At 45.9% G+C, this 13,222-nt stretch overlaps 1 protein-coding gene and 1 pseudogene across 3 annotated transcripts in view; both read left to right on the forward strand.

The window, feature by feature from the left end:
* Positions 1-7,088, forward strand: part of H2BN1 (H2B.N variant histone 1) — a 21,867-nt gene extending 14,779 nt beyond the window's left edge. The window contains exons 1-2 of one of the 3 annotated variants that reach the window (XM_073879421.1): positions 4,181-4,339; positions 6,457-7,088. In XM_073879421.1, coding sequence (XP_073735522.1) covers positions 4,181-4,339; positions 6,457-6,657 — 360 coding nt within the window. In that variant the 3' untranslated portion in view covers positions 6,658-7,088. Of the gene's footprint in view, positions 1-4,180; positions 4,340-6,456 lie in introns of those variants that run through there. The other 2 variants (XR_012374427.1, XR_012374428.1) reach the window with 2 other exon arrangements.
* Positions 7,089-12,105: 5,017 nt separating this feature from the next.
* LOC112808372 (glyceraldehyde-3-phosphate dehydrogenase-like) lies at positions 12,106-13,222 on the forward strand (annotated as a pseudogene).

The raw sequence follows: 13,222 nt of genomic DNA on the forward strand, positions 1-13,222 counted from the left end.
CCTTTAGGTGCAGGGTTAGGTTGTGTATTTGAGACCTTTCTTGTTTCTTGAGAAAGGCTTGTATTGCTATATACTTTCCTCTCAGGACTGCCTTTGCTGTATCCCAAAGATTTTGAACAGTTGTGTTTTCATTTTCATTGGTTTCCATGAATTTTTTTAATTCTTCTTTAATTTCTTGGTTGACCCATTCATTCTTTAGTAGGATGCTCTTTAGCCTCCATGTATTTGAGTTCTTTCCGACTTTCCTCTTGTGGTTGAGTTCTACTTTCAAAGCATTGTGGTCTGAAAATATGCAGGGAATGATCCCAATCTTTTGGTACCGATTGAGACCTGATTTGTGACCTAGGATGTGATCAATTCTGGAGAATGTTCCATGGGCACTAGAGAAGAATGTGTATTCCGTTGCTTTGGGATGGAATGTTCTGAATATGTCTGTGAAGTCCATTTGGTCCAGTGTGTCATTTAAAGTCTTTATTTCCTTGTTGATCTTTTGCTTAGATGATCTGTCCATTTCAGTCAGGGGGTGTTCAAGTCCCCCACTATTATTGTATTATTGTCAATGTGTTTCTTCGCTTTTGTGATTAATTGCCTTATATAATTGGCTGCTCCCATGTTAGGGGCATAGATATTTACAATTGTTAGATCTTCTTGTTGGATAGACCCTTTCAGTAGGATATAGTGTCCTTCCTCATCTCTTATTACAGTCTTGGGTTTAAAATCTAATTTGTCTGATATAAGGATTGCCACCCCAGCTTTCTTTTGGTGTCCATTAGCATGGTAAATGGTTTTCCACCCCCTCACTTTCAATCTGGGGGTGTCTTTGCGTCTAAAATGAGTCTCTTGCAGACAGCATATGGATGGGTCTTGTTTTTTAATCCAATCTGATAGCCTGTGTCTTTTGATTGGGGCATTGAGCCCATTTACATTCAGGGTAACTATTGAAAGGTATGAATTTAGTGCCATTGTATTACCTGTAAGGTGACTGTTAACTGTCTGTTGTCTGTGTTCGTTTCTGCTCTTTGCTGCTTTTAGGTTCTCTCTTTGCTTAGAGGACCCCTCTCAATATTTCTTGGAGGGCTGGTTTCGTGTTTGCAAATTCCTTTAGTTTTTGTTTGTCCTGGAAGCTTTTTATCTCTCCTTCTATTTTCAATGACAGCCTAGCTGGATATAGTATTCTTGGCTGCATATTTTTCTTGTTTAGTACTCTGAAGATATCTTGCCAGTCCTTTCTGGCCTGCCACGTCTCTGTGGATAGATCTGTTGCCAATCTAATATTTCTACCATTGTAGGTTACATATCTCTTCTCCCGAGCTCTTTTCAGGATTTTCTCTTTGTCTCTGAGACTCGTAAGTTTTACTATTAGATTTTGGGGTGTTGACCTATTATTATTGATTTTCAGAGGGGTTCTCTGTGCCTCCTGGATTTTAATGCCTGTTTCCTTCCTCACATTAGGGAAGTTTTCTGCTATAATTTGCTCCAATATACCTTCTGCCCCCCTCTCTCTCTCTTCTTCTTCTTCTGGGATCCCAATTATTCTAATGTTGTTTCGTCTTATCGTATCACTTATCTCTCGAATTCTGCCCTCGTGATCCTGTAGTTGTTTCTCTCTCTTTTTCTCAGCCTCTTTATTTTCCATCATTTGGTCTTCTATATCGCTGATTCTCTCTTCTGCCTCATTTATCCTAGCAGTTAGTGCCCCCATTTTTGATTGCACCTCATCAATAGCCTTTTTGATTTCGACTTGGTTAGATTTTAGTTCTTTTATTTCTCCAGAAAGGGTTTCTCTAATAACTTTCATGCTTTTATCAAGCCCAGCTAGTATCTTTAAAGTCATGATTCTGATCTCTAGGTCCGACATCGTACTAATGTCCATATTGACTAGGTCCCTGGCTGACGGTACTACCTCTTGTTCTCTTTGGTGAAGTTTTTTTCATCTTGTCATTTTGTCCAGAGGAGAATAGATGAATGAGAGAACAAAATGCTAACAGGTTAACAACGTCCCCATCAAATATACTCTATACAAATCAGAAAAGACCTGAAACCAGGGGAAAAGAAAGGGAAAGAAAGAAAAGAGAAAAAAAAGAGAAAAAGATAAAAACAAAAACAGAACAATACAAAAAAAACAGAATATGATCAAATATGATCAGGCTAGTGCATAGATCAGTGCCACACACTAGATTTTGGGTGTATTTTGGTCTGTTAGAAAAAAGTGCCTCCTAAAATTTTAAAGGAAGAGAGACTTATATATGTACTAAATAAGGGTTGATACAATGAAGGGATGGAAGATGACTGTAAAGATGAAAATTAGAAAAGATTTTATAAAAGGAATTGATAAGAAGTTGTTTGAAAAAAGAAAGAAGATTTAAAAAAAAGAAAAAGAAAAAAGGGAGAGAATGTGATCAGGAGGAGACTAGAACAAAGCCATACACTAGTGATTTAGGGTATATTTTGATCTGTTAGAAGAAACTATCTCAAAATTTTAAAGAGAACTTATATATATATGCCAAAAATAAGGGTAACTACTATGAAGGGATAAAATATGACTCTAAAAATGAAAAATAAAAAATGTTTTTTTAAAAAAGGGATTGATAAGATGTTGGTTGAAAAAGGGAAAAAGAAAAATTAAAAAAATTCAATAAAAAAATTAACTTTGAAAAACTAATGAATCATGGTAAAAAAAAAAGCCATGAATTCTATGTGCAGTATTCCTCTAGCACTGGAGTTCTCCCATTCTCCTTGATCGGTAAACTTGGTCTTGGCTTGCTGGCTGTTCATGCTGTTCTTCTGGGGGAAGGGCCTGTTGCCGTGGTTCCCAAAATGTCTTTGCCGGAGGCGGAATTGCCCCGCCCTTGTTGGTCCGGGCTAAGCAAGCTGCTCGGGTTTGCTCTCGGGAGCTTTTGTTCCCTGCAAGCTCTCGGCACAGCTTTGGAGGACCAGGGTGAAAATGGTGGCCTCCCACTCTCTGCCCGGAGGAGCCGAGAACTCGGGGCCCTGCTCCTCAGTGCGCCCCCAGAGAAAAGCAGTCACTCCCGTCTCCCTGGTCTCCGGCCGCACTCCGTGCTCACCCGGCCTGTGACCTAGCGTTTCTATCTCTGGCACCCGACCCCGTGTGGAGTCTCCAAACCCAGCAGGTCCCTGCGGTGCGCTCCCGTGCCACTCCTCCTGGGGGAGGAAGGGGAGTCTCCCCCGCTCTGCCGCTTGTTGGGTCCCTCCTGGAGGAGCAGTGGCCCGACTGGGCCGTGGATCATGGTGTATGGCAACCCCGAGCTGAGAGCCCGCCCCTCGGCTCCGTCTCTGCAGCCAGCTTCCCCATCTCTGATACCTGGGATCTCTGCTGCACTCAGGCACCCCCGGTCTTTCTGTGACCCCGAGGGTCCTGAGACCACACTGTCCCGGGAGGATTCCACCCCCCGCTTAGCCACTGGAGCGACGTCCCTCAGCGGAGCCAACTTCTAAAAGGTCCGATTTTGTGCTCCGCGGCTCTATCACTTGCCAGAAGCGGCCGACAAAGGCCCCCTCCCTCACAGTCTATCCTCCCGAATATCGCCTCGGATTCACTTCTCCGCACGTCCTACCTTCCAGTAAGTGGTTGTTTCTCTGTTAAGAGAGTTGTTGCTACTCTCTTCTTTGATCTCCTGTTGAGTTCGTAGGTTTTCAGAATGGTTTGATCCCTATTCAGCTGAATTCCTGCGACCAGACGAAATCCAGGTTTCCTACTCCTCCACCATCTTCCTCCGCCCCCCCCCCAAGTCCTTTTGAATTGAAATTTTTGTGGCCAAGAACCCACTATAATAAGAACACCTGGAGTTACTCCAACACGTAAAAGGAATAGCTTTGGAGATCAGTGTTGCCTAGTAAATTAATAGCCTTTACATCAAAGTGGTCATCTTCACTATCACATGGGCTAGAGCAGAGGAAAGCTTAACATTTTGAGTTTCCCACCTCAAGCCCCTTTCTGGAATGTACCGTAAGCCTGCTTTAGACTCTACACCTACTATTTCTTAAGTATTCTGAGAGTATTCGTCTCCAGCAGGTGCAATCACTAATCACTGATTTTATTAGGAAAGGGCCTTCCAGCTCTCCCTATAAAACCTCTTCCGGAGGGCGGGGGGGGGATAGGGTTGTTCGCTTGCCTACAGCCACTGCTATAACCTAGAAGAGTAAGGATTAAGGCTTCCACATGTACTACATTTGCTTACGTGGCCTGAGATTCCCTAAGAGGAGGACTACACTTTATATCCCAGCCAAAGAGAAATATGAGCAGGCCAACTCAGCCTTGAGGCAGAAGAGGAGGAAGAAGGAGGCCTATTTTAGTTACATGGGGAAAATCGTAAAGCAAGTGAGTTGGGGCTCTCTTTGTGGAAACCTAGAATGGCCGAGGCAGGTTATCATGTTAGAGGCCCTGAGTGTGTTTTTTCGACTGTGGCTTTTTCTCATAAGGGAGCGCTTCTTCACACCTCGAGTTCCTGAAAGGTTGTGTGCACACAGCTTCTATAAACTGGATCTGCTAATGGTTGCTATCTTTTCCCGCTTGGCTTGCTTCCTGTTGGCAGCAACTCTGAACACCTGAGCTCCCAGTGTCTCTCTTGTATCTGTTGACAGGCAATCTATAAATTGATTCTTAAATGCCCTCTTATAGAGAGGGGATTCACCACCTAGTCTGGTCTTATTCTTTGAAGAGTGACATATATCAGGTTTTCACTAAATGGTGCTCTGTACTTAGAATGTACCTAAAAAGGGTGGGCTTTCATTCCTTCCTCCTGCCCACCCAGCCTCACCCCATAGTGTAAAATTGCAGAGAACAAACTCAGAAAAGTCTTCCCCTTCAAAAGAAGCTATGGGGAACAGAATAAGGAGATTTTACAACAGATGGACTAAGGCTTGATTTTGGATTTTCTTCATGACAATGAAGCAAGGCTGAGTGTTCATGTGTGATTTTACCCAAACCCCCTGTATTCCAGTGGTATCATTTGGAATCTGTTGTTTATCCTGTGAGAAGAAGGGGAAAATGGGATTAAGGAAAGATAGGAGAAAGGAACGAAGGTATGTGATCTAGAGCAGGGTTTCTCAACCACAGCACTATTGATGTTTTGGGACTGCTTAATTCTTTGTTGGGGGGCTGTCCTGAGCATCGTAGGATACGGGACAGCATCTCTGGCCTCTGTCCCGTGGATGCCAGTAGCAGCCTCCCTCCCACCTGAAAATGCCCGGAGACATTGCCCCCAGTTGAGAACCACCACTGCATTTTCTGGAAAGGCTCTCTGTAGGAGTGCTTGGACTACGCTTTGCCCTCTAATCAATTGTCGTTGGCCTGTCCTTTTACTGCATGGGTCTGGCAGGCCACTCTGCTTCTGCAAGCCTCCCAACGGTCAGGGCTGTGCCTTGGGTCAGCCCCCTGTGGCGCTGTGAGGATAAAACGAGATGCTGGCTGGATAAACGTAGTGAATGTCTCCATGCAAGCCAGGTCTCCTGGGGAAGCTCAGATGAAAACGATGTGGTCTCTATCATAAAGGGGCTCCCAGTCCTGCAGGATGGGGGCATTGAGGAAATAGTCCTAAATTATTAGAACCAGGAGGAGCTTTTCAAATCCTGCTTCAAGCCTTTCCTTTTACAAAAGAGAAACGGAGGTCCAGTGTGAGACCACTACTTGCTTACATGACATCTCATACCCGCACAGAGCTAGGGTTAAAGCCCTGGGTGGGCGATTCTCAGGGCAGCGTTATTCTGTCTAGTCCGGCTGCCTCTCTAACTTTAGACGAGGTTGTTAATGACATAAGGCAGCTTGTGATACAGGTTCTGAGAACGCAAAGAGCCCTTGTCCTCAGTGGGAGGTTGTGTGGAACACAGATAAGCAGGAGGGGGCACCTGGGGAAGAGCCTTCAAGGGTGGATAGGATTTGAAAGGTGGGGTTGGGTATGGACATGGTAGGTAGGGGTGACAGAGCGACAGTGGTGTGGATACTGGAAACGATAGGGACACATCCGAGGAAGAGTGAGTTTTCCCAGCGTGGCTGGAGATCATGTTGGTGCAGGGATGTAAGGCTGCAAACTGAGAAGTGTTTAAAAAAAAATGCTCACTACTGTGAAATATAGAGTGTGCGTGTCTACTCTAAAATTATATTTTCCATCTTCCAAAGGTGTTGGATGTTAACTCCACTTCTGTTGGGAAAAGTCGAGGCACGAAATTTAAGTGACCAGAGTTAGTCTGTATTCCACAGATAAGGGTGATTTTTCTCACCGGCTACACATTCCCCCTCCCTGATCTTCCTCAGACAGTTGATAGGTACAATGGCCTAATTTCTTTCATCACATTCCTACCATTGTACTTCCAGGTGGGTCGTGTGGCTCCACGTGTGCACCAGTCTGTGGAAGACATGGGTGCTGGGTTAGACCATAAGTTGCTTACTTTCACAAGCCTTCACTTCACTGTTTTACCCTTGTGCCGTTTCTTTCCCAGACTCACCCAGACTTCAGTGGATGCTCTTGGATCTTGGATGCACTGGGCTCTCTGGAGGATTGGCTGCTGGAACGGGTTAGCCTGGAGGCGGTCAGACTGTCCTTCTACAACCACAGAAGAGCTGTCACCGGCAGAGAGATCCTTGGAGCAGTTAAGCAGAGATCCTCTTGGAAGAGCTTTTGTATAAATGAAGTGTTCTGAATGGCTCTGTTGTTGAAATGATTGCACTTGTCAAAAATAATCAGATGGATCAGAGGACTGAGTTGGAAGACGAGGTGTCTGATAGATACCTATTGCAACGGGAGTCTTGGTGCTACACGCCTGGTCTCTGGATCCTGTGTTTTTAGCCTCTGACTTAATTTGTAAAAAAATAAATAAGAAAGGCATTTTGTTATGCTTGTTGTTTATGGCTTTAAAATTTTTCTGAGGCATGCTTCTCCCGTTTGAACTTACCTATTGTCTTTTTGGAGGACATAATGCCACCCATCACACTGTGTACTCACGATCTCTCATCTCTTCCATCTTCAGCCCCAGGGTGGAGACTGCTGCACTGGAATACACTGATGATTTTTTTTTTTTTTTAAAGCACATCTACTTAGATTTAAAAGAACAACAACAATAAAAAAGGATTTTTTTTGTCGTTCTTTGAGTAGAAGACTCATGTTGTTGGTTATCTATATAGCACTTAGCACTTAGCATAATAACATGGGTGTAATGAGGGTCTGTCAAATGTGGAAGCTGGTCCCAAGTGTGGAAAAACATTGTAGTATTATAAAAATACAATAGTAGCATTATAAAAATACAGTAATGTAGAAGCAGGAAGAATAAATGGGCTGATATATTTTAGACGTGGTGGTCTGGGTAAGCCTGGGTAGGTGATGTGAAGGAAGAAAGGTGCTAAGCATAGCGAAGGATTCTAGGCTGAGGGAACAGCCTGAGCAAAGGTCCTGAGGCAGGCAGGAAAGCTTTAGCCTGTTAGAGAAAATTAATGAAAGTCACGGCAGCTGGGTTCTGGCAAGCAAGGGAGAAGTACAGTAGGAGTTGAGGTTGGAGGAAAAGGCTGGGGCCAAGTCCTGCAGGGTTGATTTTATTCCAAAGACAGTGTGAAGCCACTGAAGGGTTTTAACTGGGGGATTGACATCCTGTTCATTTTTTATTTTTCTGGTTGAGGTTTATCCTACAGTGAAGTGTACAAATCTGAACACGCCCCATCAAAGTTTTACGTATATATATCCAGATTAAGATACAGAACTTTTCCATCACTGCTGCTGCTATGTCAAGAATAGACTGAAGCGTGTGCCAATGGGAAGATTAGCTAGAAATATTGTGTATGGCTTTAGTAGAGAGATGACGGTGGCTCTCATGAGTGTGGGTGGTACAGAAGATGGGAAGCAGTGATCTGAAGTGAACCTGAGATAGAATCAATACTCTTTGCTAACGGGATGGATATGAGCAGTGAGGAAGTAGTGATGCTTCCCCGGTTTGGGGCTTGAGCGGTGTGGTGGACAGTGGTACCAGCTGCAGAGCTGGAGAAGACTGGAGGAAGGAGGGCAGGTGTTTTGGGAGAGGTGAAGATTGGGAATTCCATTCTGGACATGTTAAGTTTTCAATACCAATGGAAACCTGCAAACAGAGATGCCAAATAGAAAGGACTGGACCAAAGATAGAAATTTGGCCATCGTTAGCATAAAAGGTGATAAATATATAAATCAGCGGGAATGGGTGTGATCACCTAGAAACATGGGGTAAAATGGAAGAGAGAAGACTTTTCAGAATCAGGGTTAAAGAAATTATAGTATTTAGAATCAGATGATGGAGCATGGACACACCAAGGAGGAGAAATCTGAGAAATCAGAAGAGGGTGGGGCTGTGGAACCCGAGAGGAGAGAGAGTGGTCTGGTCCACTGTGCACCATCCTGGGGAGAGTGTTAAAAGGAGACATGGACATCCACTGCATTTGGAGACATGGCGATCATAGTGACCTTGAGAAGTCAACTCTCTGGAGCAAGGCGAGCATCAGGCAGATTTGAGCAGGTAGAAGAGCGAATGGAGATAGTCAGTAAAGACATCTTTTCAGATGGTGTTGAGACAGAAGGAGAAATTTAGTGCTGAAAGGGAACAGAGACGGGCTGAGGTAGCCAGAGTCACTTGGTACGCAGAGAGAGAGATCTGAGATGAGCTCAATTGTTTGCTGATGGGAATTCGGCAGGATAGACCGAGATAGTGAGTCAGAAGGAGGTAGAAAAAGGCAAAGCATCCAGGATCTTGAGAAGGTGGGAGGGAGGGAGGGTTGGGTTCAGCGCAGAAGTGGAAGAAGAGAGGGTGTGTACGAACACTGGCAAGCATAGAGATGCCATGGTGAAAGGATGAGGAAGTCAGTACCTTTTTCTTTTTCTTTTGGAAGGAAGCCAGTGAGAGTGCAAGAGGCATGTGGGGGGGTTGACGATATGAAGTCACTGTCTAAGGGAATAGAAGAGTGAGACTTGGATCCCTGTGGACAGATGGCTCACCCGCAATGAATGCCTGCTCATGGTCTGTGATCACAAACCAACAGCAAGGCCACTCTCGCCCTGTGATCTTCTCCAGCGGCTGGCATCTGCTCCAAGCTAGCAAGGAGAGAGGGGCCAGGGAGCCACTCCATGGCGGGTGGTGCCATCCAGGTCAGCCCGGAGGAACAGCATAAAAAGGGTGAGGACGTTGTGGGGTTCATAGAAGACACAGAAGGTGTCAGGCCTGTAAACTGAGTTTCAAAGAAGGAATTTCTCTTTCCACCATGCCCCAGCATTAGCTCACAGATGAGGGCACACACCTAGGAAGCAAAGGTGACGCCCAGTGACGGCTTCTTGAAGTACACCTGCTCAGATTTAGGTTGTGAGCAGGTCCTAACGCAGCCTTCTATGAAATGATCTGGGGTTGATCTGCTCCACTTGGGAGGCACTCAAGCCCTCCCCCATTCTCTCCATAGCTGTCTCTTGTGGGATTCTGTACCACCAGCCTTGGGCTCTCTACGGGGATGGAGAGGCTGCTCCTTGGGTGAGTAACTAGAAGTGGGTTGCCTGGGCACTGAAGGCCATCTGGGGGCTGTTTGCTCAGACCTGGGCTTCTCTGCTAGGTTCCTGCTGTCCTGGGGATTCAGGACAAGCATACTAAGATAGGTTTGGGCATTCCCCCAACCCCATTAGGGTTTGGACAAATGCTGGCTGGTGACACAAGCCTCTTCCAGCCCACAGTTGTCCTAGGGAACTGTCAACCCAGCCGACTAAAGAACTGAGTGAGGATTCCAGTCTATCTACTGCCTTCTGAGAGTTGACTATGCTCAGGGATCTGAGAGGGTCTTGATGTCTCTAGCTCTGCCTAGACTCCTCCTGCCCCAAGCACTGGGATTTGGCTTAGTCTGGAGGAAAAGTTGGGCTCCTCCCCACATTCTGTCACCCATCGTATGTACTGGGCTTGACTTCTGGCCCAGCAGATTCGGGAAAAGCTCTTGACTTCCCCTCAACTGCCTAAAATGAATTTAGATAGAGGATCTGCCCGGAAGAGAGCTGTCAACACAGGTAGATACATTATGATATGAACTGGGTATGGGAGACAGGGAGGAGCCTGGCAAGGCCGGTTTGATCAAAATCCTCCATGCCCCAGTGTTCCTGAGCGGCCCCAACATTTGTTTACCGAACGTGTACTCTTTTTCATCTTCCTGTGAATTTCATTCCTTCCCTGTAAATTCCTAGACTCCTACCCCCTTCTCCTCAGTTCAGAAGGACATATATACCTCATTTCGCTTGACTGTCTTTGGAATTTACATGTCTGTGTGGACTTCCGCTAAATATGAAATGAAATTTGATTTTTTCCCTGTTAATCTGTCTCATGTCAAATGATTCTTAGTCCAGCCAGAAGGATCTTGAAGGGCCTTACCACTTAAATGAGTTGCAAGAGCTCAGGTAGGTTGACTTACCCTTCTATTTTCTTTCTTACAAACATAATCATACTGACTTTATAGGGTTGGTGAGAAGATGAAAGGAGATAGGCATGTAAGATGCCTAATTAGTGCCTGGTATACAGTAGGTGCTTAACAAATGTTCACTCCTTCGCTTGCACCCACTGGCCAGTAGGAAGCCTCTTTCCTCCTTATTACCTTCAGCACCATTTCTTTTTTTTAAGATTTTATTTATTTATTTGGGAGAGAGAGAGAGAGAGAGAGAGAGAGAGAGAGAGAGAGAGAGCGCAAGAGCCAGAGAGAGCATAGAGGGAGAGTGAGGGGGAGCAGAGAGCCCGATGGCAGGGCTCGATCCCAGGACCGCAAGATCATGAGCTGAGCCAAAGCAGATGCTTAACTGACTGAGCCACCCAGGTGCCCCATCCCTCAGCACCATTTCTGACCAGCTGGCTCCTCTCTAATCATCGGGTTTAGTCTTCAATTTGGAAACCCTTGCTGCAGCTTGGCATTGAGACTGAATGGAGAGAGGCCATATGTAGGGTGCGTGAATTCTGAGGAGCAGTCCAGTAACTACCCCTCTTACCTTTGTTGAGGAAACCCCCTTGCATGCAGATGTATCAGAAGGAAGGGTACTGCCTATGCCTCACCTCCCACACTGGAGACAGATGGGGTGAGTTCCTACCCACAACTCTGAATATGGAAGGAAAGGTAAAGTTGAAGGGAGGGTCACGATCATTTCAGGGCCATTGCACCCAGCCCCTGGAGCCCTTTGGTACCTGCCCATTTCCTAATCTGGGTCTTGCGTCTCCTGATGATTCTGTGGGCACCTCCTGTCATTTCAACAAGTCCCCTTTCTACATGGGGTGATCAGTTTTGATTGCTTGCAAGTAAGAACACTGAGTATTTATCTCAGGTCGGTCCAGGGAGACTTCAAGGGGCATTGGGATGGCAGGAGTTGCTAGAATGATGGGTGAGAGGTTGTTAGTCAAGGCACTGGCCCAGCCTTAGTACTATCCTGTCCTCCCTGCAACTGAGTAGTGGGTGGTTAATCGGGGCATTTACACCATTTGTTTGTTTTGGTCTTATAAGAGAGGAAAGATAATTTTTCCTCTACCCTTCTAGATTCTTGCTTGAGACCCCCATATATTAAAAAGATTAACAGGAGAAAAACAAACAGAAGTTTAATAACGTGTATGCCTCCTGTACACATGGGAGACACCCAGGAAAACTGAGTAGCTCCCTGAAATGGCCCAGACCACCACCTTAAATAACACTTCCAGCTAAAGACAAAAGAAATGAGGAGCGCCTGGGCGGCTCAGTTGGTTAAGGCTCTGACTTCTGCTCAGATCATGGTCTCAGGGTCCTGGGCATCAGGCTCCCCACTCAGTGGGGAGTCTGCTTGTCCCTCTGCCCCTCCCCCTGCTCATGTTCTCTCTCCAATAAATAAGTAAAATCTTTAAAAAAAAAAAAGACAAAAGAAATGTGTTGGAGGGTGCAGGAGCCAGACCACTTATGGAAGGTTACCCAGAAAAGCACGGTAAACAAGGGTATGTTATGCAAATTTAAGCTGGTGCCTTCCCCATTGATAAGAGTTTCTATAGATTTAGAATCATCTTCTCTTCCTGAGACAGAGAGGACACCCTTACAAATGGAGATTTCCTGGGTCTCTGTTCCTCCCCATTTGACAGCAGTGACAGCCATGTCCCAGAGACAGGATGGTAAAGGTTGGAGTAAAAAGATTTGGTCATATTGGGTGCCTGGTCACCAGGGCTGCTTTTGATTCTGGCAAAATGAATTTTTTTTTTTAAGTTGGGTGTGGAGCTCAATGCGGGCTTTGAACTCACAACCCTGAGATCAAGACCTGAAGTGAGATCAAGTCAGACACTTAACTGACTGAGCCACCCAGGCACCCCAACTCTGACAAAGTGGATGTTGTCACCATAAATGACCCTTTCATTGACCTCAATTACATGATCTACATGTTGCAGTGTGATTCCACCCATGGCAAATTCAATGGCATAGTCAAGGCTGAGAGCAGGATACTTATTAACAGAAAGTCCATCTCCATCTTCCAGGAGCCAGATCCTGCCAACATCAGATGGGGTGATGCTGGTGCTGAGTATGTTGTGGAGTCCACTGGGGTCCTCACCACCATGGAGAAGGCTGCGGCTCACTTGAAAGGTGGGGCCAAGAGGGTCATCATTTCTGCCCCATCTGCTGATTTCCATGCTCTGACAGGCATGAACCATGAGAAGTATGACAACACCCTTAAGATTGTCAGTAATGTCTCCTGCACCACCAACTGCTTGGCCTCTCTGGCCAAGGTCATCCATGACAACTTTGGCATCATGGAGGGACTCCTGACCACAGTCTGTGCCATCACTGCTACCCAGAAGACCACGGATGACTCCTGTGGGAAGTTGGGGGATGATGTCCAAGGGTCTGCCCAGAATATCATTCCTGCTTCTACTTCTTCCACCAAAGCTGTAGGTAAGGTCATCCCTGAGCTGAATGGGAAGCTCACTAGCATGGACTTCCATGTCCCCACCCGCAATGTGTCAGTCATGGATCTGAACTGCTGCTTGGAGAAAGCTGCCAAATATGAGGGTGAAGCAGGCATCAGAGGGCCCCCTCAAGGGCATTCTGGGCTACAGTGAGAACCAGGTTGTCTCCTGCGACTTTAACAGTGACATCCACTCTTCCACCTTCGGTGCTGGGGCTGGCACTGCCCTCAGTGACCACTGTGTCGAGCTCATTTCCTGGTATGAGAATGAATTTGGCTCCAGCAGCCAAGAAGTGGACCCTATGGGCCACATGGCCTCTAAGGAGTAA

Source organism: Callorhinus ursinus, unplaced genomic scaffold (assembly GCF_003265705.2).
Source record: "Callorhinus ursinus isolate GAN/ISIS: 27379988/994484 unplaced genomic scaffold, GSC_fseal_2.0 scaffold34, whole genome shotgun sequence".
Lineage (NCBI taxonomy): Eukaryota > Metazoa > Chordata > Mammalia > Carnivora > Otariidae > Callorhinus > Callorhinus ursinus.